General features: G+C 43.9%; 1 protein-coding gene across 1 annotated transcript in view; it reads left to right on the top strand.

Moving 5' to 3' along the window:
• The window catches only part of LRRC56 (leucine rich repeat containing 56), a gene marked incomplete at both ends in the record, with an annotated part of 53609 nt that extends 33371 nt beyond the window's left edge, over positions 1–20238 (top strand). The window contains 9 exons of the mRNA XM_082485063.1: positions 5130–5226; positions 5633–5830; positions 9948–10125; positions 12592–12792; positions 14275–14339; positions 15488–15615; positions 16353–16546; positions 18875–19238; positions 19992–20238. Of these exons, the coding sequence (XP_082341189.1) occupies positions 5130–5226; positions 5633–5830; positions 9948–10125; positions 12592–12792; positions 14275–14339; positions 15488–15615; positions 16353–16546; positions 18875–19238; positions 19992–20238 (1672 nt within the window). The remainder of the gene's footprint in view (positions 1–5129; positions 5227–5632; positions 5831–9947; positions 10126–12591; positions 12793–14274; positions 14340–15487; positions 15616–16352; positions 16547–18874; positions 19239–19991) is intronic.
• Between the last annotated feature and the right edge of the window lie 4967 nt (positions 20239–25205).

The following is a 25205-nucleotide window of genomic DNA, read 5'->3' as shown; positions in this document are numbered from 1 at the left end:
CCTCTGGTTCCTTCTATATGCTCTTTGTTGTTTGCACATCAGTGGGGAAGTTCTGTGCTGCGTCATATGACCAACTGCCACCAGCTTTGTACAATGTCTCATCTTTTTCCTATTTCAGCTCTCAAACTCTAAAGCATATTCTCTGCCCTATTTTTGGAAGAGATGCTGTCATTTTCTGTACATTTATGTCATGCCTAATACAGGATGGTTCTGGTCTCTGACATGTGCCTCATTAATTTTAGTCTCAGTCAGTGATTATTTTGGGGACCAGGTGTTTTTTTATACTGCATGTATAGTGGATTTTCTCTCCTACTTCCCTGGTACATTTTTATTAAGCATTTATTATCACAGTATCACAGTATGCTAGGGATTGGAAGGGACCTCAAAAGATCATCTAGTCCAATCCCCCTGTCGGAGCAGGAACACCTAGACAAGGTTGCACAGGAAGGCGTCCAGGCGAGTTTTGAATGTCTCCAGAGAAGGAGACTCCACAACCTCCCTGGGCAGCCTGTTCCAGTGCTCTGTCACCCTCACTGAGAAGAAGTTTCTTCTCAAATTTAAGTGGAACCTCTTGTGTTCCAGCTTGAATCCATTACCCCTTGTCCTATCATTGGTTGCTAATATTAAAATAATTTACCCTGGTAAATTATTATCAGAGTGCAGATTCCAATTAATTCCATTTCTTGTTAAAAAGTCACAAGATGCACCTCCCTGATTTGGGCTGATCTGACCCTCTGTACTTAACATAAATGAAAACATACTGTTGTGCACACTTGCATGCACACGGCAGTCATGTCTGCTCACACAACTCCTTGCTTTGCTCTGACCCCATCCAAGGTGAATGTGCCAGATGCAGTAGAGCTGGAGGCACTCCCATCTCTTGCAAGATCTTAAGTTCTTTTCTCACCAGCCAGAATATTTCAGAAGTATTTTCAGAAACGCAGGTGCATGCAGTTGTCAGGAGCAGCTTGCTTTGAGTTACATTGCTGTGTCACCTGACAGCAGCCATGCTCTCAGGGGCAATTATCTCTGTAGTAACTAATGAGGAGTTTCCTCTGATACTGCAACATGATTCATGCAGTTTCCAAAAGATTAGTTTGCTAGTTACTGAATAGAATATTTGCAGATATACTTTGCTGTGATAACATCTCTGACTGCAGGTGACACGTTAGGGACACAGGAACAAAGATCTGCAAGGCCAAAATGTGACTGCAAGGCTCAGTTTTAGGCTCCTCCAGCAGCTAGCACGACCCCAGAGTCAGCAAAGGGAACTTTGTTCCTGGCTTTAACTTGCAGTGAAGTTCTGTGGTCAGGGCTGGGCAGAGGAAGAAGTCCTTTTGCCTCTTCTCCTCACTGCTGCTTGTTTACAGTAGCAGGAAAGGAGGGACAGCAGTAACTTGCTCTGCATAAGAGCTGGAGTGCTTTTCTTGGTGGGCAGGGGGTGAAGATACCTTGGCTTGCTGGCTTCCTTTCCTGAAATAGAGTATAGAGAGCAAAAGTGGGCCAAGTGATACCAAACACCTAGTGCAACAAAGTTTGTGCTTTCTTAGTATCTTGTGTCATGGGTTAAAGGTGAGCTTGGGACAGCCAACTTTAGCCTCATAAGAAACCAGTTCCTATTAGCTTCCATGTTTTTTTCTTTTCTGAAGTGTCTGTATAAGCATTTTTTAATAATGAGACCCTGTTATTAAACACTGGGTTGCATTGCAAACACACAGCAGTTCTACCTTTTGCAAATACCCAACGCATGGGATATACAACCTAACTCCTTTGTCTAGAATACTAATACTAATCAACTTTGATTAGTATTAACCTTAAACATGCTACTCCTGACTTGTCCCAAAGTTAGCTGTAAGAAAGTCAGAGCTGCAACCCATGAATGAAACTGGAATGGATTTGAGACTATACACTTGGCAGTGTAAATTGTGAAGAGTAAGGTAGTTATGTTTTAGAAGTCATTTAAATTAGTGTCTTCTTCTGATGGTGTCTGCAGCAGGAGAATGCTTGAAGATTCGTTAGCTGTTAATTCATAGTGGATATGTGCTGTGCGTGACTTAGCAGAGGATATGAGTAGGGACTGACCCTGTCCATGTGCACTGGGTTTAGCCATAGCCAGCACTGGAACTGAAAACACTAACTCACAGAGGGAAATATGATTTAGCTTTGGGAACCTTTGACCTTCTTCAAAATGTGTGAAGCGACCAAGGTTTTAGCAGTAGAGGGGACAGCTTTGTCTTCTTGGGGCCTTGTGTAAAAACTGCTTGGGAATTAATCCATTGCTTTGTTTTAGTGTCCTTTACATTGACAGAAGATGTTAGGAACAAGCATATTACTGAAAGCTCCTTCTGTGGCAAAAGACCTTCAGTTAGGAAGTACAAGACAAAGAAAAAATAAAAATAAAATTCATTAATCACACATTGCTATATCATATGTAAAGTATAGGTTAGGGTTGTCTTAAGTTTTGCTGGTCAAATAAACAGAGCATCTATCAGAAGCACTTGTTTCAAGGATACAAAAATGAGACCACTTTCCTTTACCTATGTTCAGTGGTTTACAGAAAAGAAAATTTTGCACCAAAATTAGCCTGAAATTTGAAAAACTCATCAGTGTTTGAAGTCGGTCATGAAATGAGCTATGTAATTTCTCCATATTACTCAATGCTGTATTTGTGTTTGTGGATGTGTTGGCCTTGGTTGATGATAGGTTCTGCTTTTGTAATTTAATTTCATTTCTTTGTTATTATAATCTAGTAATAAATTTCTGTAAATATTACTTTGGGAGGCATCTGTTCCTTAAGGAAGCCTTAGAACCAATGTTTGTGTTATTTATGAAATATGCACAACGTAAAAAGTCCCTGGAAGATATTCTGCAAGGCTGGGTATGTGATGACATACAGGGACATTACAATCCTTTGGGTCAGGCAAATCTAAATGAGTACTTGGAAAGAAATGTGACAAACTTCCATCTTTTTAGGGCCTTATCTGGGCACAGGTACAATGGCACACAATGGCAAGTGTTCCCCGTTGCCCTGATAGCTAAGGGGCAAGGTAAAGTAAGTTTGCAGCAAGTTCACAGAAAGAACCATATTGTTTATACATGAAGGGAGTTTCTGTGTGTGTGTGTGTCTTTCTTTATCCTTGGGCCTCTGTACTAGACAGCAACGTCCTGTGTCAGTATGGGCAAGCTGCCTAGATGCACAAAATTCAGTGGAGGAGTTGTGGTTTATGTCAGTTAAGGGTTTTCTCCTGTAAGGAAGAGTAGCCTTAGAGAGGAAGAGACGTGTCGTTTGACTGAGATTTTTCTTATTTGCTTTGTTTTGGCCATTAGATCAGCTGCACTGTTTGTACTTCAAAGGCTATAAACCGTTATAAAAACACATTGTGTGGTGTATCCATCGTGAGCTTACTGAAATCTGTGACAAACCACAACAAGCATCCAGGGAAGAGGTGATCAGAGGCACACAAATGACAGCAGCTCTTGCAGTGGTAGAGGATGGATGAAGTGAGATAGGTCTGAATGATTCCAGTGGACAGACCATTCCGCAGAATGCAGAGGGTGAAAATCCCCGGTTTCACCCTAGAAACTCCTATTCAACCCTGTATTTGGCAAATCACAGGAGAAGCATCTGTGGATATTCTTCCATGCATCCATCCTTTGTTCAGCGTTATGCAGTCTGCTTTCTCCTGACATGGCCCTTCCCAAGTGTTCAGATGCTGGAGAAACAACAAAAACTCAGACAAGAATATGTTTATCCCCACTTGTAAAAGCATTCCTTCCCGACCTCTTGGATTCGCTGGCTGTGGAGTATCCCTGAAGGAGGCAATTTGACTGTTGGGGTTTTTGCTGCAAAGCTGCATCAAAGCTGCAAGAGGTTCTCGGAGGGCAATGCAAAGCTGCTCTTTTTCCCCGTAGTCCATACAGAGAAGACATGAGTAAGGGAACTGTTACCTTTATTCCAAGATTGGAAGGGACCCCACGACCATATTCTTTTATCTTCTGCTATTTTCCCTAGACAGTGCATTAAAGTATATATTATTTGTTATAATGTATATTATAAAAATGGATATTATAAAGGATAACTATTCCACAATTTTGAAGTCCAAGAATCTCTATTTAAGAACTACTGCTTGAGCCTCAGGGTTGGACAAGATGACCTCCAGGGTTCCCTTCCAACCTCAACCATTGCTGTGATTCTGTGAATTCCATGCTAGTCTCTACCTTCTCTGATAAACTGTCCTCATAGTTAGTTCCCCGCTGTTTAGTTCTTTATTATTCAGATAGTCTGATTTCATGGCTACAATAGAGAATTCTGAGATTTTGGGTTGTTTGGAATTTTATAAAGTGTTGTATTTTGTTTATATTTGAAGTAGTGCCTTTTTTCAGTTTAATGTTACCAAAGATGGAAGTGGTTAAGCCCCCAATTTGATTTGCCAGCACTTTTGCATTTTGCATTATCTTTGTGTTGTGCACTGTTATAATGTCACTGGGACATTACACATGCATGAGTTAAGCAGGTCAGTATGTGCTTTTCTGGGTTAGGACCCAAAAGTTTGGAATTCATACAAATGATCCTTATTTATATTTTGCTAAACCGAAAGGGTAGGAAAATAGGATGGAAAGGATTATAATTTTCTGCTGATTCAAAAAATGTTGTTTAGCAAGAGTGCTATTCCTTTCAACTGCAAAATCAGAAGAAAGGTAATTCCGTAAGAGGGCAGAGTGAGATGACTATGCAGTAAGCTAAGTAATGTTAATTTGGGTTTGTGTGTAGAACAAATGATGCCAGCATAAGCAAACCTCACTTAATTCTTAGCAATTACCTGTGATTTATGACAGAATTACCATGATGCAGGTCTTGGAAGAATCTTAATCAAACTGAACTGGAGTGACATGTCATACAAGAACAAACAACATCTCTCTGTGAGAGAGAGAGGTAGAGAGGAGTATGATTTTATTTTTCACCTTTGAAGGTGAACATTTTTAATGACATTTCTTGTAAACAATCTGAGATTTGATGTAAACAATCTGAGATTTGAAGGAATTAGCAGTGGCCTAGTCTTAGGAAAAAGAAATCAAGTCTTAAGTTCCTTCGTCCATTCAAATAGAACTTGAATTGTTTCTTTTATAAGGGATCTTGGAACCACGTTGTCCCATCTCCACATCCTGTGGATGGCTCACTGTGGGCTCTCAGATTTAGATGGGATCTCTTCCTGCAGCTCTCTGAAAGTAAGTACAGACGCGTCCTGCCAAATTACAATTTTGAAACTGTCTTCAGTTGATACTCTTTACTTGTAGTCTTTGTTCTCTTCTCACCTTTTGTTTTTCTAAAGGACTTTGGTTGGATGCCTTGAATTGCCCGTGTTAGTTTAAAAGACGCTACAATATTTTTTTTTTAAATGAGGTGTAACATTCAGGTCCAATCCTGAAGATCCTTAATGTAGCGTAGTGTTCATTGCCATATTAGACCTAGTTATTTAAGGCGGCAACAGCCACACTTGAAAAATGTTCTCTTCCATGCTAATTTCATCTTGTGTCATGTAATATTTCAAATATTAGAAAATGTTTTGCAAAGCTTGAGTGTTACTTGTGCAAGCCTGTTGTTTACATATTTATTCTCTTTACTTCTGCTGAGGAACTCTACATAGCTTATAACAATATCTCTGACCTGAGCCAGCTGACCTGGTTGGATCACCTTGAGGTTTTGGACCTGGAAGGGAACAATATTGAGGACATCAACCAGATGGAGTACCTGGGACTTTGTTGCAAGCTGAGCCGCCTGACAGTGGAGGGCAACCTTATTTGTCTGAAGCCAAATGCAGAATCTGCAGAGGTGAAGACTTGGTTTACACATATTCTGTTAATTTTTGGCAATGCTTTTTTAGTTTGAATTGGAAATGAGAAATATTTCTCCATCTTCCTATTGTATCATTCTGACTGATGACACGGCATGCATTTCCCATCTTTCATGTCCTCTCGTGGGTACTGTCTCCAAGATGAGCACAACTGAAATACAAGGAGCGCTAGTAAAGACTCAGGCCTGTTTCCTGGCAATGTGTTCCTTCTTATCTATGAGAAGGGATTAAACTAGAAATCAGCTGTTCTGATCCATACAGCTGTTCTGTAAACAGGCATCTTAAAGGAAGACTCAAGAATAGCGTGGACCCCGGCTGTATGGATCCTTATACCTGTAGGGATCTTGCAGCAGGTTAGAAAATAGTCAATATATTTCTTACAAGATATGCCAATTGCAATGTCTCAATTAGATATCTGTCTCTGGGCTTTTGAATTTCTTTTGGAGGCTCTCCGGTCCAACAGCAAGTGCTCCAAGACTACCATGCTCAAAAGGTGAACCCTCAGAAAAATGATGCTTGAGATAACTGGGAAAAGCTATCTTGTAGGAACTGCTTGTTGTCCTTTCCCCTGAAAGCAAAAGCTGAAGATACAAAATACAGTGATTCACCTTTTATGTACTGAAATGATGAAATCATTTCTGCAGAGGTATTTTGTTGAGGGCATGAGATCCTTTGTGTCACCAAGATGAAAAACACAGTAATACATTGTCTGCTTTGGGTTTCAGGGCAACAAGAAAAGTAAGGGAGATCTAATTCTATATGAACGGTCTCAGAGCTGTATTACTCTCTTTCACTTTCCCCTGCTTCAAAAAAAAAGCATTGTTGGGATGTAAAAACAAGCATCTTGGCACGTACTGAGAAGGTAACTGCAGGAAAATCAGAGTTTTAAAAATTTGGTTAAATAAGACTGTTCCTCAGTTTGGTCACATAATGTCTAACACATATCATCAGATGACAGTTTATGACCAGCGTACGCTATATTGTCATCCAGGTCTTTTGGAAGGTCACAGGCCTATGCACATCGGTATGTAATACACATAGGTATGTAATACACATAGGTATGTAATACACAGCACTCACTGAGGATGGCGCAGTCTCCAGTGGAACCATAAAGAACTGGTAACGCAAGGGTTAGAAAGCAGAGTGGGAGTTGGTGCTGTGACCCCACTGTGCCATGTTCCATAGCTTCGCTGTGTGTTTCAAAGTGATCGTGCCCATGCCATTAATTGGCATAAAAGGTTGGGGTTTATATTTGTCCTGGATTTAGACTTGAAAACTGAGGTGCTATCACTAAAACTCTATCATGTACTAGACATGTGCGTATTTTAAGTCTTTACACTTTTTAGATACATGAGTTTTTAGCATTTTTCAGATGTAATTGTTGGCTTGATCTTATCTTTCAGTAAAAGAAGCCACAGAAGGTAGTGCTTTAGCTATCATAATTTTCCTCTCTGGAATCCAAAAGAAAATATTATATATTTGCCTTTCTGTTTTGAACTGGTAGAAGTATACTTCAGAGACCACACTTGTAAATATTTGTAACCAAAATGATATCTCCGTCAACATTTCTCCCTTATGGAAGATGCAGTCATCAGAGGAAAAAACATATTCCTACAGTAAGGAAGCACTGCTTGCTTCTAGTGGACAAAGCATGCCAACTTACTCTTTCTGCTCCCATGGAGACAAATACAACTTCTGACACTTCCTTATCATAGCTTCCTACCACGAAAATGGTGTAGTATAGAAAGTTTTTTTCTACTACCTTGTCATTCCTGCTCAATGAAAGTGGTATTTTTGGAGGACGTAGTTTTCACTTGACATCATCATTCCTTAAATGTACTTGTAACGGAGAAATGTCAGATTGCCCTTGCCTTGTTTAGCTGAGGAAATCAGTCCTTGGCATGCTGCTGCGTGTCGTCACGTAGTGGGAGTTCAAAGAGGAATGGTATGTAGCGGTGTGCCCTACTGCCTTCACGCTGAATGGCTGTCTTTACTCTTGTGCAAGTAGTTGCATTCAAATGCTAGTCCAAATTCGCTGAGGGAGTCTGCACAATGGTACGTTTTACACTGAGCTGTAGCAGAGGCAGACTGCAAGTTCACTGTAGTCTCCCACCCAGTCTCTGTGTTGGGAAGCTGCTCAGCCCTGGGGTGGTTACAAAGCCGGACCTGCCCTCGGCTACTGAGAGCTTCTCCGTGGGCTTTGTCACTTTCTTGGTTTCAACTGACGTTGTTTGCATTTCTTCAGGATATAGAAAAGCCACCTGAAATACAGAGAATAATAGATGTGGGCTTATTTTGGTGTGCCCTAGATGGCCAGCTCTAATTCCTCAAGCTCCTTCTTGTAGTTTGGCCCTTGCTGCAGCTCTGTAAAAGCTCTCCTATTTATTTACTTTTAATCTGCAGAATGGTCCAGCTAAATTTACTGCTCTTTCTTCAGATGGCCTGTTTGCTCTCTGTAATTTGATTTTCAGATGAGGTCATCTTCCCCTGTTATCTAAACCAAGAGCAACAACCTGATGATAAATTCTGCAGCCTCTGTTGCAGTAATGTAACATGAGCGTAACATGATGCCTGTCTCCAACAGGACATGGCTGGAAATTGGCTGAAGCCCAGGCACTGTTCAGAGTACACGTGGTACAGGGTAGCATGGCAATTGGTTGACTCATTTTCTAAATTAAGATTAAAGGCTAAGTTAGAGAAATTTAGTGTCTGCCTCTTAAAAACAACAAATACAAGCTTTATTTGGTGAGTTCCCTCTGCCAGCCTCGGTGCTGCATCGTGCGGAGGGAGGAAGGATACAGACAGACAGACAGGTCCCACAAAAAGATTTCTGTTTGTGAAAACTCTGTGTTGAATGAGGACTTGGTTTTGTGCGGTTTTCTAATATCTCATGCAATGTCTTGAAAAGCATAACATTTATCTGGATGAAGCAATTGATTTGTAGGTAGCTGTTCATTCTGCCACTATCAGTGCATTCTTGCTTTATACTTTCCTTAAGTAGAAGAGATCACCATCACAGTTTGCTGCCTTTTGTAATCTGACACTATTTTAACCAAAAATATTCCCATTGCAAAGCAGCATGACCCAGTCAGCCCTGAGCTATTGCTAAGTTTTACCAAAGGTGCCACATGAAGGTGACTTTCTACCACTGGAATCCACCAAAACATCTCAATTTGCAGTGTGCTCTGAGCCCAGTTCTAATTGTTCTTGATTGGACTTGCTGCTCAGATGTCCCCAGGCATTGGCTTGTGCTCGTGAATCATTTTATAACATGTCAGCTCCACCCATGCATGCAGAAGGGGGCTGCACCCGTACTTTCACCCATGGCGATCACACTGAGCTCATGTGCATTCAGAGCAGTTGCGTTGTTTTTTCAGCACACAGAAAAGAAACCCAAGTGCAGTCCATTTTAGCCTTCTGAGCACCTGCTGTTGGCATGCAACCTCTTGAAGACAAAAACGTAGTTTGAAGTAAGCCATCACTTCTAACAGTGTGTAAAATCACACCCCAAATCCCTGAAGATTGCCCCAGAAAATCAGTGCAGTTCATTCACTGTAGCTGGTTTACGGGCGTGCCTGAAAACACGATCCATGGAAATGCTCTTTCTTTTTCCATGAGCAGGTATAGCGACACTCATAACATGTTTTCAAGTCTTCCTATCATCTGAGTGTTGATGCAACAACCAGACAATCGCAAAAGCCGGGAGAGAGGCTGGCTGAATGCTGAGGGTCCCCAGGCTTTCCATGGGCATCAGTGGCCTTCTACACTTTTGTACATTATGCATAATATAACAAAGGCAAATGCCAGAGTCATCAGTGGGTAAACAGTAAAGAAGCCTTTGGGTGGGGGGCATGTATTTGCACTGCTCAGGACATGTTCACAATCAATTTGAGTAGAAATTGTGTGAGGAGGAAGGACAGTGAAATGAAACTCTGGACTGTATTTATTTCCGTCGAATGAAGTGAATAGGTTTGCCTTGTAGAAGGCATTTCAAGTTATATGGCAATCATAGAAATTAAAAACTGCTGTGCTGCTGGTGGAAGCCCACAGTCTGTTAAATAAACTGTTCAAGTGACCACTTTCTCAATTTTCCAGGAACTGGATTATAATTACAGAGCGGAAGTAAAAAAACTCATTCCCCACTTGGAGTATTTGGATGAAATACCAGCAAACCAGACTGCTCTCCTTCCTTCAAAGAAGATGCATGAGGATTGGCTAATCATCAAGGAATCCATCAAGGAAGGTGGTTTAGCTAGAGACATTTCATGGTTAGGTAAGTCAGGTTTCCTATCGGGGTTCATTTTTCAGGTTATGGTGTGTGAAAAAGACAGATGAAGAGCAAGCTGGCCTCTTCAAAGCCAGCGTTTAATTATAGCGAAGGGATGAAGGATGTTATCTTCTTGCCTGGGAAGTGAGGAAGCTGGAATTGAGCACCTGTCGTGGTTTAGCCTCAGCCGGCAACAAAGAACCACACGGCTGCTCACTCAACCCCCCCAGCTGTGGGGAAGAATCGGAAGAAAAAGGCAAAACTCATGGGTTGAGATAAAAGCAGTTTAACAGAACAGCAAAGGAAAGAGGAAAACAACAATAACACTGGTAGAGGAATGTACAACATGATAACTGTACCACTGCTCACCAACTGGACCCGGGAAGCCCCCAGCCCACCTCCCAAGCTTCGATTCCTGCCCCCTCCCCTGGCCACCTCCCTGCTATAGACTGGGCACGGCTCACATGGTATGGAATACCTGTGTCCCCTGTTGGATCCTTGGGGAAATTAACCCTATCCCACCAGAACCAGGACAGCACCGTGCAGATTTGAATGAAAGCTGTCCTAAGCTAGGCATCAAGATCAGAAAAATACAGGTGACTTCTAGAGCATCAAGCAAATCCAGCAGTAGCTGGGAGTTTGTACTTAGCATTCATTCTGCATGACGGGAAGAAGTGAAGCTTGGAAAGGAATGTTTCAATAACAGCTGTTCACAGCCTTTTCTGTGGTAGCAGTCAATCCCATGTAGCATGGATGTATCAGGATTTCCTACTCCAATTTAATAATAGACAAGGCAATTTGGTCACCATCTCTCAATGGTAGCAACATCCTAGCAACTGTGATTGTATAGTCTTGTAAGAGATCTGTTCCATTTTCTTTGGCTCTGCGACTAAGCCCTTTACATTCATTAATAGAGAGTAAATGGTTTGAAAGTAAATCTGTTGTCCCCTCTCCTGTAGCCTTGGTTATAGTTCAAATGTCCATGCTTTTATGTATCATGCTACATGCTTTTTACCATGTACCATTAAATATTACAAAGTATTTCCTATAACTGCTCTTGTTGCTTCCCATTAGCGTGGGCAATGCAATTGGCTTCCGAGGCACCCCAGTTGTGGTTTGCCTGCCAACTGTACTCCATTAAAAATTTAGTTTGTTTTGGAATAGCTGCATACTCTTGTCATTTATTCAATCCCTGTGGGTCCAAATCATTAGTTGTAATAGTAGTTATGGTAGGGAAAAATTCCATTAAAATCTGATCCCTTAGTGATCCTGCTTTGGCAACATCAGCTATAGTTCAGAAAACTAGTTAACACAGTGAACTGACAGAAACGGTAGGAATGGAGCACAAAATTGTGAATTTGTATTGTTTCCTAGTGTAACCAGACTTATATTCTTGCCTTTGGCTCTAAACTGAGGAGCTCATATGGTCAGGTTCAGACATCTGCATGTTTTTTTTCTTTCCTATAGCAATGTTGACTCAAGTACTTTTCATGCACTGTGTATTTCATGGGTTTATATTAACAACTATGGCTAAAATATTTTAAAGGTCCCTAACACTCAGCTCTTAAGGAAATGGCCATATTATTACAGAGCTGATTGCTCCACTGTGGAGCTGGTAGATGCTCAACACTTTACAAAGCACGCTATTTATCTAGGTACTGAAATGAAATTTGCTCTCCTATGGGTTGTTGACTGCACATGCTGCTCTTACAGCTGTGCTGTGCTCCCAGGACAGCCGGCAGTTGGGCAGGTGAGAGGACAAGGCTCTGTCTCCCTTCGCTAGCTTTTGTATAATCCACCCTGCCCAGTTTTCGCCTTTCTTTCTGTGGTAGAGAAGTATCTATCTCTCAGGCAGTATTGGAAAAATCTGTCACTGCCTTTCCCAGATTTCCGTAGCTCCTGGTATGTGATTTGCCTTGATTGACTAATAGCTCTGGTAACATGGCCGTCACCATCTGTGTTGTGCCTGGGCATTTAAGCAATATATTTTAAGACCTGGGGCTTGCACTGTACCTGTGGCAAGCCTGCAGTGGTTCCCCCGCAGGCAGGTGGGCAGCTTACTCTTACCCTAAGCATGCAGGCAGGGGAAGTAGCAGAGCCCTGGACACATCCAGGCTCACTCGTGGGGCAGTCAGAGGTGGGTGGCGAACACAGAGTGGTTCCTGATGCCATATTCAACCAGCAGCCAGTCTCAGGTGTCCAGGAGCAGGAGGTAGGTGGGAAGGGACTTTGGTTTGCCAAAGTTCTGCCATCTGCAGAGGACAGCTACAGGGGACTGCGTGCAGCACCAGGAAGCCCTCTGTCTCCAGGCTTGACTCATACCAGCATGATTCTTGTAGCTGCAATGATATATTTTTCTGTCCCCTACAGCTCCAGGTGTGCAGCAGCAGTCACCATATTTACAGTTTACGGTGATGGTGTGGTTTGAAGGTTTGCATGACTGTACTTACCCTACCAAAACCTCTCTTTTAGATCCATATCTTGGAGCAGTAGCAAGGCAGACTGGATGCAGCCCAAGACCCCCAACAACTTCCAGACCTGGAACTGCACAGTGGTCTGCTAATGGACGGAGATCTAGCAGTGCCTGCCTCTTGTATGGTGGCTGTCCTCTTCCAGATCCCACTGTTTCTAAAGAGCTGTTCACAGTAGATGACTCCAGTGATTTGACACATGGTAATGTATGTTTTTTAATCCTGTTCTTTCCCACACCTCCACCTACTTCTGAATGTTACTATTGCTGATAACAGCCTGGGTGCTTTGAATACCACCCACCCGTGCTGCTGCTAGATCAGGTTCAGCATATGTTTTCTTCCATGGGACTCATCTGCTTTAGTGTGGGCTTTCCTTTGTTTCTCTCTGCAGCAGAATGTGCAAGTCATATGGGCTTCCCCTTCCTCAGCCCCTTACCCCCATGCATTATGTACTGTTGTCCCTCTTGACAGCCCCATACTCCAATGGTGCTCCCTTGCTGAAGTTGCCTTTCACACCTCATCAAAAGCTGTCCTGCTCAGTCCTTTAAATTACACGTCAGCCTAGCTGGGGTTCACTTAAGTCACATCTGGGCACATCTTGTTCAGTCATAGGAATGTGGTCCAAGGGAGTCCCCTAGAAAGGTGTGGTGATGCACATTCACTCCCCATTGGATCATGTGCTCAAACTATGTTTACTGCAGTCTCCTACTGCAGCAGCATCGCTGCTGTCGATGAGCACTTTCTTTTGGGTAGCCAGGGGTGGGTTTCTTGGCAAGAGTCACTTCCTTGACTCCACATACCTGATCTACAGGCTAGCCCAAAACACACGTGTACCACTGCCCTTCATGCCATGGCCACCGGGAAGTACTGCCAAGTTAGCAGCTCCTGGGGACAACTGGATGGAAAGGGAGTTCACTTCTGGTACAATATTTGGCACTTCCCAATACATCCTTCCCTGGATCCTGGAAAGATCTTGATGGTGCAACTCCACTGGCCCGTACAGTGCAGGTTAGATAGGAAGATCGTGTTTGTTTTTCTAGCATTGTGAGCTGCTTCTCTCAGGTGCCAGTCCCACCTCAGTTCCTTGCTGGATGTAGGACTCAGGATGATGAATTAGATGCAGTGAGAACAGCCCAGTGCACATTCGGAAAAGTACATGGAAACCAAGTACAGCTCGCCAGGGAATGAGACCATAATTTCACGTGTACTTTTAAGTAGGTAGCACTACTGATAGAGACAGTTTCACCCAATGTTCGCTGCTTCTTCCTGCCCCTTTGCTGCCTTGTGTCTTGTTTTGGCAAGAGCATCTGCACAGTCACGTGGGAAACCTAATTCTGATCAAAATCCAGCTGAAAAGTAACCCAGCAAAACAAACAAACAAAAAACCTGAAAGCGTATTTAGTTTTAATCTGGATCTGTTCCCTGATCTGACTCACCATGTTGCCACACAAATGATTGCACCAGCACAGTGGAGGAGGCAGAGCAGGAGCAGGAGAAAGATTCTGGTAGAAGCAGAGAAACTACCTCTTAGCAGCAGTGCCAGGCCATGCCAGCTGACACAGTGAACATGCACTATGAAATATTACATATTCCTGTCTATGCAAAATGATGTTGACTGATTTCAAAGACAGCACCATTTGTTAAACACTGGAGTAAAATACTTTCTGTTTTCCTTTTTTCTTAGGACACAGTCAAGTTATATGTGGGAACCCTACCAAGGCCCTGCATGCAAGGAGGCAAAAGCTAGGTGTATGTTTTTCTTGTATATTTCATATTCCTGCCTGGTGACCCCAATAAATCCTGGGATAAACTGAATTCCCACTGTGGCTTGTGGCAGCTCACTCTCTTCTGTAACCCAAAAGCCCTCCAACATGCAAGTGGCCTTGAGGAGGATGGAGAGTCTCTTGCCCTGATGTTACAAAGATGCCCATGTGCTAGCAGCAATTAACCATCAGCTGTAAATGAACATGTGAAAATCACGTATCGGCTGCTGGTGGCACATTTCCTATCATCCTGCCTGAGCAAAGCGCAAGGCAGGATTGCAAAATTTGACAGTATTTCTACAACAGCTATTAAGCAAAAGATTTTTTTCAGCAGTGCTTCTTTGATGTTGGCATAAATAGTCAGATCACTAGAGCCACAAGGTCGTTCCTATTGACTAAACAAACACAAAGCCAACCTTTGTTCTTCTTGGCAGTGGGGTGATACCCCAGCCCTGCTGGTCAGCCTGCTTGTTTTGGCAGTAACTTAGTGAGAGGATACCCATGTGTGTAAAGGGGTGCAGTCTGGCTCGTCATGGTTAGTTTTTGTGGGCCCTGAGGTTGAACACGGCACAGATGTACGTGCATATGTTTAAACAGGCAGTGCTAAATCAGAGAAACAGCATGCACAGGACACCTGCATCACTGCGCTGTCGGCAGCGCACTTAATGCTTACAACAGATGTTAAAGAACCTCTGGAAAACATGTGTCCCTCCCTTGTCTCTCTGCTACCACTGCCTGAGCACTGGGAAGCTTTTCTGAAACAAATCTGAAAATTTGGGTGAATTACTGTGTGTTATAAACAAGGATGTGGAAGGGGACGGTGGTCATATGCCAAATGATACAGTTTCTGCGGTACTGGTCTTAATATGCTTATTGGTATAGATGCTACAGGCTTATATGCCAGTGAGATATAAATCAACATTTTTATTACTGCCACCCTCGGTTCCTCAAGCTGTAACAGTGCACACGACTGAGGTGTGGGGCTTCTTAAAAAGAATAGCAAGAAAGTGGTGAGGAGTGATCTGAAAACTCAACAGTGACAGTGGACTTTGATGCCTTCTAAAATCCACAATCTAGAAATGGAGCTGGGGAGAGCTCCCAAGGTTATCAAGATAACTTCTGACATTTTTGCAGCCACCTGCAGTGAGCCCTTTGAAACTGTGCAGTCTGAGGACGGAAAACCTTTACGCCTCTGGAAGAGGAGATCTGCACCAGGAAGATATGTTCTCTGAACTAAGAGTACGGAGAGAGCAGCACAAGCGGTGAGACCATGGGAGAAATCTTGTACAATAAAACAGGAATTCTTTTTCTGCTGCAATAATAAAATAAACTCTTTGGCCACCTGGTGGCGGTTTCAGGAGATAGTCTTGACCTCCTGCATTCCCGTCCCTGTGGTGGCAATCAGCCCTCCCCGCTGGAGCATCTGCGGGGTGGGCAAGGAAGAAGAAACCTGGGGAAGCTCTGACCTCTCTCTAGAGCAGGCTGAAGACCAGCGTAGGCAGAGTGGGCTTGCTTCCTTAGCGAGAGCAAGGAAATGACTTTTCATAACTGGTAAGACATTCTTGGCCCTCCCAGTGTCTACCTTCAGACAGTAAAAGAAGTGAAAATGGATGAGGTTTTCTGCAAGCCTAACCAAATGAAAGGCTGAAAGGAAAATAATGCCATACTGAGATTCCCCCATCTCATAGGCAGATAACGGTGGTTTTGGACGTAAAAATGGCTTTATTTCTCTGAGCTTACTTCACTGTCTAGTATTTTAAATCTGTCCTGTTTTTCTTTATTAACTTTAGGACATTTTCAGATAATCAGACACAGGCAGATTAGACAGCTGATCCATTTAGAATGATTTTCTATATCTCCAGGAAAATCGGAAATCACAGTGGGTGACCAAATCCACTGCCTGAGTGTTTGCTTGTAAGGCCATGTCAAGCTGCACTTGGCTGGCTGCATATTCAGAACTCCAAGGATAACTAAAGGTGTGATACTTGATGTTGTCCAGGTGCCTGCAAACAGGTCAGCAAGAAAAAGCCGCCCAAGCACTGAAGGTAACTCTTAGTGATGAGGAAGAGGGTGAAGACTGCAGCCTGACTGACAACTTTGAAGATGAGTTGAAGGAGACCTGTGATGAGGACCTCACTGAAAGGATTTCACTCAATTCTTCTCGCCACTCCTCTCTCTCTCAGCCTTCCTCAGGTACTGGACCTAAACCTCTGGGGAAGGGTTAGCATCGGGGAAGTAACACATGCTACTAACCATTTGTAGATAGGTATGTTAATAACTGCAGTGTTTTATGAGATCTGTCTTCTGTGCAGCAATTTGGAAATATCATTGCAGAGCCAGACTCTAAGTAATCCATTCCAGTTTTTAAGCAGGACATGATTGGCCAGCTGTGCTGACCATCAGTTGATGTATTTCATCATGGATCTGTAGAATTAAGAGGAACAAAGCTGATCTTACACCAGCTTAGCATCAGGTCTAGAGGAAGGACATGCCACTATCTTTTACCTTGTGTCATTAATTTATGGCTCTGCCAGTTGAGTCTAAAATACTGTCATTCTGTTGTGATCTAAGCTGAATTGACCACTGGGGACATAGGGCACCCCAGACCTCAAACCAGGACACATTCCAGCTGAGCTATATTTTACCCCAATTGGCACTGATGGAAAGAATGGCTGAGCTAATGATTAAGGTTTAACTGGGCAACTGGGAATTCTGGAAAGGTATGCAATCAAAGGGATGCATTCAGTAAAGAGTTCAAAAATGAAACGTGCTCTTCTACTCAGGAACAAAGCCAAAGGCCTCTCTGGAATTGCATTTACGTGAATGAAAGCAGAATTCCCGCTCTTCACTACTTGTTGAATATCATATTTAAGAATATTAGAAACATTAATAATGGTTATTCCAAATACATATCAGGTAGAGGAGCTTACAAAATTACAATTCTAATCTATTTCTATTGTTAATAATCACCTTTTTTTGCCTCAATAAATATTAGCATGAGTTTTCGTTTTACATTTCTTTCAAGGGAAATGAAATATATTTTGGAAAAAACAGAAGTATCATTAATCTATTTAAAGCCTCTCTGTATTAACAGTAATATAAGCAATATCCCCTTAACAAGAACAGAAACTGTTTGGAAAAATCTAAAGGAATGGCCTATTGTCCAGTGACCACTACTCATCTTGTAAACAAATCTGCTAGGATTTGGTTACAAGATTGATGGAGTGGTTTGAAATCTAGTATTACCTAAGGGGAAGGGGAGGGGGCAGATGACCTAGGTCCCAAATCACAAGCAGCTGGCCATAAAAACCAAGATGCAAATAATAACAAACACAGTAGCCTTTGCCCACCGTCACTAGTACACATACGTGTTTTGCAGAGCAAATACCTCATAAAACTTTACCAACTGATAGACTTCATTCAGCAAGGCAGTTAAAAATACACTTGATCTTTGTGACTTGCGAGTGTGTCAAGATTTGGAGAGGTATATAAATGCCTCAACACAATTTCAGACGTATGTCCTGCCCAATATGATTTCCTCACAGAAGAACTTGTTGCTGGAAACAATCCTTCTAACCAGGAAAGGACAAGTCATCTGAGCAAAACTTCTCTTATGTAAAAGTGTTTGCAGCATCAGATCCATGTAATCTGCACTCTTTGGAAGTTGTTCAGTGTTATTTTGGGCTCTTGAGTCAGGCAAACCAGTCTTTCAGGGTGTCTTTACTTAAAATCATATAAAAAACTCTATGCAATTTAGACATTTTTAAAGCATATAGTATGATGGAAACTGTTCAGTGAAAATTTTATATCAGCTTTATGTAGTTACCTAATGAGTACAATACACCCCCATCAGTTAGGAGCTATAAAGCTGAACTTTCTGGGCCTGGATTTTGGTGACACATTCTTTAGATTGTGTTCCTGCCCTGGATCCTGCACATCAGGCACTTAGGTACAGTTGGTTCTTTTAATAGACAAGAGCAATAGGATCCCTGCTATGTATAGAATAGTTTTAAGCATATATGCATGCACATAAGTCAGCAACAAGATTTTTCCTTCCATAATTTGAAGGCTAATATCAAGATCTTACTCTTACAGCTCTGCCTCTGATTAAAAAAAAAGTGGATCCACTCATCTGTGATTATTCCTGTGCCTTGAATTTGAGATCACTGAATGGGGTCCTCAGGTATTTAAAACAAGTCAGTGCAAACACTGGCCAGGAATGATACAGGTATGATCCTGCCTGAGAACAGGAGCATCAGTGAGCTGGTCTGTCCCTCTTGAGCTATGCACAGCTTGTGAGCAGTTCCAGTGCTTGGCACATCACCAGCCGTACTGACAGGGAGGCTGCTGAGTAACCCAAACCTCCAACTATCAGTGGAAGCAATTCACCAAGGCCAGCATCGCTGTGTGTCCTGGGACACATCTGCTCGCTCATCATTCTCCGAAAATTTTCACTTACTGGGTCGGTCATTTAGGAGTAAGATGAACTGGTAAATCACTGTGCTTCTCTCCCTGCTTCAGGTTCGGCACAGGCTCAGGGTGCAGGGTTTACCAACCTGAACCATTGTCTAATTCCGTCCCCTCCAAAAAGCCCTTCACCTGCATCTGTAACGGGTGTAGCAGCAAGACCCAGGAAAATGAGAAACTACAGGGTAAGATGCCTAAAAATACCCAGCCAAGAGGAGGACAGGCAGTGGACACAGCAATGCCAGTCAAGAGTTCATCAAGAAACTTCAGCCCAGCCTCTGGGCAAAGAACTTGCTCTCCTGAGCCAGCACAGCGTGCCAACTGCCTCTGGATGCCGAGGGCAGCGCCAGCCTGCTTGGAGCATCAGTCGGCAAAGTCCTATTTCAGGACCAGCAACTGTTGGTTCAACAAGCATCAGGTATGCATGCTGCCAGCAGCACTGCCTGTGGCATGGCTGGGGAAAACAGAAGGGCCTTCATGGCAGGAAAATGCAGACTTCTGTGTGGTCTCTGGAGTCTCCTGCCTGTTCTGTAAAAAGGACTCCTTTTATTTGTGCTGACATTTACCTTTGTCCCTCTAATGCTAAATGAAACATTTTCTCATGTTCCTTATAGCTCGAGTGTTTGAAATTGTGTATTTTCTTGAATAATAGTCCAGAATTTTCCTGTGTTCATACTGCTCCATTCTCATGTTCTCCACACAGGGCTGATGCCCATGTCTGTTGCAGAGCTCTTACAGTAGTGCTCGTTCAAGACTCTCCCTGGGTAAACCCCAGGACAAGTCCTTGACATCCAACTTTGGGGTTTTTTCCCTTGAAAATGTTAGCAAGAGCTTTGGAAAACAAAGGAGGCGTTAGAGAAGTGTCCCATTCACCACTGGGTTATTTCTGAATCCACTTATTGTAAGATTAGTATCGTGTTGCTTCTTTGAAGAAATAAAACTGAGGAGTTGTGACATGACACCTTGATTTTGAAGTTAACGTGGTCATTATAGAGCAGTATAGGCAGACAGTGCATGCCTTGTGTGGGAAACTGGTGTGCCTTGTGCTGGTCCCAGGTCTGGCAGCTTTTGATTCAGTTTTCAGAGCTGGAGATGACAGAGCTGGTGGGGAGAACGCAAATACACAGGCCCAGAGTGCAATTTCACCTCAGTGTTTCTCTCTTTTCTTCAGGCCCGTCATGGATGAGTGCACTCCTGAAGAGATCAACAGCCACCAGCCAGCTGTCTACTCATCCACAAAAGCCTCGGAGAGGTTTGAGCTGATGAATACTGCTCGGCCCCTGACTGCCAGGGCCATGCTGCAGTCATTGCCAGACAGACCCACTGCCTCAGCCAACATCTCAAACCTAAAGTCCCTGGTCCTAGAAGATACCCAGGTGGCAGCATGTGTTGGAGCCATGTACACAGCACGGTCTTGAAGGATCGATGCTATCTTTCAGCTTCTTCTGCAAGCTAAATGTGGAGCTGTGCAAGTAGAGCAGTTCAAACAAATGACATGATTTGCCTCAATTAAGTCTACAGCTGGTCCAGAAATGCTTTCTTTAAAGAGCACCCGCTGATCAACAGAAGAGCTAATCAACCTCTTATTACAGAAGAACATGGTTATTTTTGCAGCCTTCATGCACTAAAACAGAACAAGTCCTAACGTATTTCCTCTCATCCCCACCATACCCTGCTCTGTGAGTCAGGCAGGGACACTGAACCAAGCAGAGCATGGAGCCTGTAGTTTATGGAATGGGCTGGAGGAGGTGAGGGACACAGGGCATTCCATCTCACGCTCAGCCGCCTGACCTAGCAGCAACCTCGCAACGTATCTTTTGCAGTCCTGGATGTTTAACTTGCAAGGGACAAAGCAAGGGCTTGAGAGGAAGCATTGGTCAGAGCAGGTTCTAAGGGAGGGGTACATTGCCCAAGAGAGAGCCCAGGAAGGCTGGGTAGTTTCAGAGCTTATGCCCCCACCGGAGCTCACCCCATTCACAGGCATCTGAGGTTCTTGTTGCCCACATCACTATGGGAGCGAATGCTGACCAATTGGCTTATCCCAATATTAACATGTTTGTTTGCTCCATAGCTACCTGGAAGGATTTCTCTCACTTCCTATGGATAGACATTGCATACTGGAGTTTCATTAGCAGAGCTGACCTCTGTAAGCAGGTGTCAGAGCATCCCCTGTGTGTGCCTTTAGAGTCGGGCGTCCCACCTCTAGTTTTTTTAGATGAAATAAACTTTCCGATTTCATATGATTGAGTAATTTTAAGCAATGCTGCAGCAAAGACAAGGCAAGGAAGTAATGGAATAATCTATTGTTTTTTCAATAGGGCATTTGCTTTATTTAAGGTTGAGATTCAAAACATCTGTTTTAGTGACTGCAGACTGTGAGACGCTGATCCAAATGACTGTGCCTTACAACTTTATTGCAGGCCGAAACTGAGTGTCATCACGTTTTTTTCCAGTTTAAATTTCTATGTTAGATATATATTTGTAAATCAGTTGATAAAACAGTAGTTACATGATGAGTTAATTAATTTATTTATGTGTTCTTTCTACTGGTCATCTTAATGTAGAGGAGCAAAATAATAGAAAAAGCCCAAAACTTCAACTCGTCATGGTGGTACTTGCACCACTTTCTCCTACAAAAGTCTGGAGCTTGAAGCTAGTTTTCCCCATTTTGGTGAGTCCTAGAGGAAATCATCCATCAAAAAACATTAAAAACTATGTGGCATGTGATTCTGTGCAATACTATGGATGCAGGCAGGATTTCCTGTCAGATGTTGCCCAGCAACAGTGCCTGTGTCCTTAAATGGGTTCCTAAAATTGACTTTTTGCCAGTGTTGCTGACCATGACCATCACCAAAAAAAAAATATCTGACCTTGTAAAATAAAGAAGAAAGTGGCAGCATAGTTTTCAGAAATGCTCTGCGCCCTCTCCGCCTGCTTGAAGTCTGCAGCCCACGTTGGCAGGCAGCACTGGGGACAATCAGGCCCTTCTCTATAGACCGGGTCATATCAGTGGGTGATGGGTAGGACTGTCTTCTTCAAGTATTCAGAGCCTCCTTCTCAATTTGCATCTTTAATTTCAAAGGGGTGGATGGAAAAAAAAAGCACAAGTGAGTTTTTGTGCTTGGAAACTGGGGCAGCTAGACGGGTCTGCACGTGTGCATCTGCAGATGCAAAACTCTGGGTACAAGTCTGGAAAGTACTCTCAAAAGCGCCAGTGAGCTCATCTCATGGCAAACACAACTTGGCTCTGTACATGTGTGGGGCAAGGAGCTTCTCTGTGGTGGCAGAGAGGGCTTGGAGAAATGGTCAGAAAAAAGCTCTGGTTGCATGTGTGGGAAGTAAGAGTCACTGAGGGTTTCATCAAAATGATTTAATTCAGGGTTTCCTGTTTTAACTTCCCTTCAGGTACCCCAGTGATTATTCTCAGGAGTGCTGGCAGTGTGTGACCTTCAGAACAGCCACTCCACCTCTTACTAAACAATTCTGCCCCACTAGTGGCCTAACCAAGGCAGTTGCATGCCGTACAGTAGCGTGGCATGGGTGTACAGAGACAGGAGAAGGTGTCCACTCTACTTATCGATCACTGCATCAGCTGGTGACTCAGTACCTTCTCAGGTACATATCAGTAGGGATGGGTATGTAAGACGGGCTTGAAGCTATGTGCTTTTGTGTCCTGACAGAACCACCGTGGGGATTTGGTGTCCAGAGCTGACTTGAAGGCCTGAGGAGCAAAGCAGCTGGCATGAGCTCTGTGACTAGTGACACTGTGCTGCAGCAGGAAGGGGCAATGCCAAGAGCTGGGGGCCCTGGTGCACTTGCAGGGCAGCATCTTGATGCCAGTCTCCTCATTTGAACCTCTGGGTTATGTTCGGGAAAGCAAAAGCTCTGCTCTCAAATGGACCTTGTGAACAGGATGCCCCATGCTTATCTGGGAGGCACGCTCAGTCTTGAGCTGCACTGCTGACCATGTGCCCAAAGCACAGGGCAGGAGGCCAGAGAAGGGTGTTCCCATGCTCAGTGAAGTGACAATGCTTAGCTTTTGGACATTTCTTTCCCGAGGTGGATTTCCAGCTGTGTTACCCAGCAGGGCAGAGCCTTGTTTCAGGCATACAGAGAGGAAGGCGAAGTGACTTGGCAACTGAGCAGTAGCACCAGTAGGAATCTGACTTCCCTCCATCATGCACACATCTTGTTAATATGGCTTTGGCACAGGGAGCGGAGGTAGACTGATTAGTTCTCAGCACAGGAAAGCTTAACAGGTAGCAGAGCCAAGCATTGGTGGACAGCTCTGTCGAAGGCATGAGTTTTTTGCATGCCATCTTCATTGCATCCTTTCTGGGTGATCTGACCTGCTGAGTAGTATGTGCAAGAGTATGTGCTCTGAAGCTAAATGCATAACGAGACCCAGCGCCCAGCTGTCATGCATGAAGCAGCAGGGAGGCTTGTTAAGTGAGCAAGCTTGCCATCACAGCACGACCTAATGGGAAGGAAGGGCTGGCAGTCTCCTCTCTGCCAGTAGTGGGTGCATCTCAAGGTTTCCCCGAGCTGCCATGCTGTTGTCTGTTGCAATTTCCAGGACAAGCAAAATAAACAGAGCTGTTGCAGATCAGATCTGCACAGCTGTAACAGATCTGCAGAGGAATTTATTGCTCTGGTTTTAGCTTCTGCTCATCCACCTTCCACCTTTTTCATGTAAAAAAATGTAAAAGCCAGCCAGGGCTTTAATGGGCTAATGAGGAAATGTTAGGCATGATGGGCTACCTGTGAATTTGATTCTCTTGGCGCAAAAGGGAAATATATGGGGAGTTTCATCATGGGTTTTCTTGTTGCTGTTTCCTCTGTTAAAATCCTGTGTTGGTCCCATGAATATGGACAAAGTCATTTAATGAACAAGCTTATTCCCATCCCTGCCTTTGCAGACTCTTAATATTTAGCTTGGTAGGATACTTGCTTCTGGATGCGACCAGTTTTGGATGTACATTACGGGAGTCCATCCCCTCATTCTTGTAACAGGCCAGGAGCTGCTGATGCCTTTAAGTATCTTGCTGCCTTAATGGCATTTGCTGCCAGCTGCCAAATTGATATCTAGTGTGTAAGCAGGAGAGAGGGGCGAGAGCTGCTCCCCCCGCAACTATTAATAAATCAGGACCACAGGGAAGAGTTTTCTGCCAGGAGCTAAGTCTCAGCAGTGCATGCTGCTAAGGGAGGGATTGGTTAGCTGGGGGCAGCTGCCCTGCAGGGAGCAGGGCTAGGAGCAAAGGGACTTGGCCCAAAGCAACAATGCCGCAGTGTTAGCAGGAGCATGGTCTATCCAGAAGGCCTCTCAGCATCACTTCGCTGGTGTCCCATGAGCAGGTCTGCTGGAGTGGCTGGTGCTACCCTGCATACCGACAGGCTCTGCTCAGCTGAAGCTATAAAAAATAATGGGAGAAAGAAGCAGGGAGCTGTGTGCCAACCAGCCAGTTATTTCAATGTCTAAAAATCCTTCCTCCTCCTGAAGGAATTGTGTCTGGGATGGCATACCACCCAAACAAATGGGCCCTGACAAGCGACGGCAGCTTCTGCTCAGACTTGGATTGCGTTCTGCACATCCTGGCTCTGCAGAGCCCAGCCTGTTGCGGGGACCTTAGCGGCACATTTGGGAACAGGCCAAAGGGGATGCTAGCCCTGTCCGGTGTCCCCATCGCATCTGTGTGCACAGCCCGCTTCCTGCCCAGGGTTCATGACTGTCATGCTTGTTACTGAAGCCGTTACTCTCATGGAAGTCTTGGGGTTGCTTTGCACTTGGAACAAATTCATGTTCTTTGCTAGATGAAGAGAAGATACTTTCTTTGGCTGCCAAGGAGGAGAAAGCCCAGGAGACATTCAGGAGGGAAAGTCTCGTACACACCTCCTCTTCAAATACATACAAACGACAGGTCAGCTCAGGATCATTTCCTACGTGGTTTCTTGGCTTGCCACTGTGTTCAGAGCCTGACATGCTTGGGCTCATTTCCATAAGCAGTGTCTGCACCCATGTTAGGACACTGACACTTCTGGGGTGTGATTAGTCAGATGGTTCATGCTCCAGTAGTGCCAGTCTCACCATTGATAAAACAGGGTTTGAGGCAGCTTAGACATCTGCTTGGTACCATCCAATGCCAGGTGAGATGAATCCTGCCCTGCAATAGTTTTCTCAGTATACCAGAATATCCTAGCCATGTTTTTATTGTTGGCAGCATCTTACTCCCCTAAAGTTCCCCTGGGAGATACTGGAAATGTCCTGGCTGAGCCAAAGGGCCAGCTTTGACAAGTGGAGACAGTATGGGAGCGTGTGACTGCTGGGGCAGCACACTTAGTGTCAGTGTACATGGCTCCTTGAGCAGGCCTGCAAAGCTTTTGGACA

The sequence above is a fragment of the Vanellus vanellus genome, assembly GCF_965231255.1.
Source record: "Vanellus vanellus genome assembly, chromosome: 6".
Lineage (NCBI taxonomy): Eukaryota > Metazoa > Chordata > Aves > Charadriiformes > Charadriidae > Vanellus > Vanellus vanellus.
The sequence above is the reverse complement of the archived record's forward strand: the minus strand, read 5'-3'. Positions and strand labels throughout refer to the sequence as shown.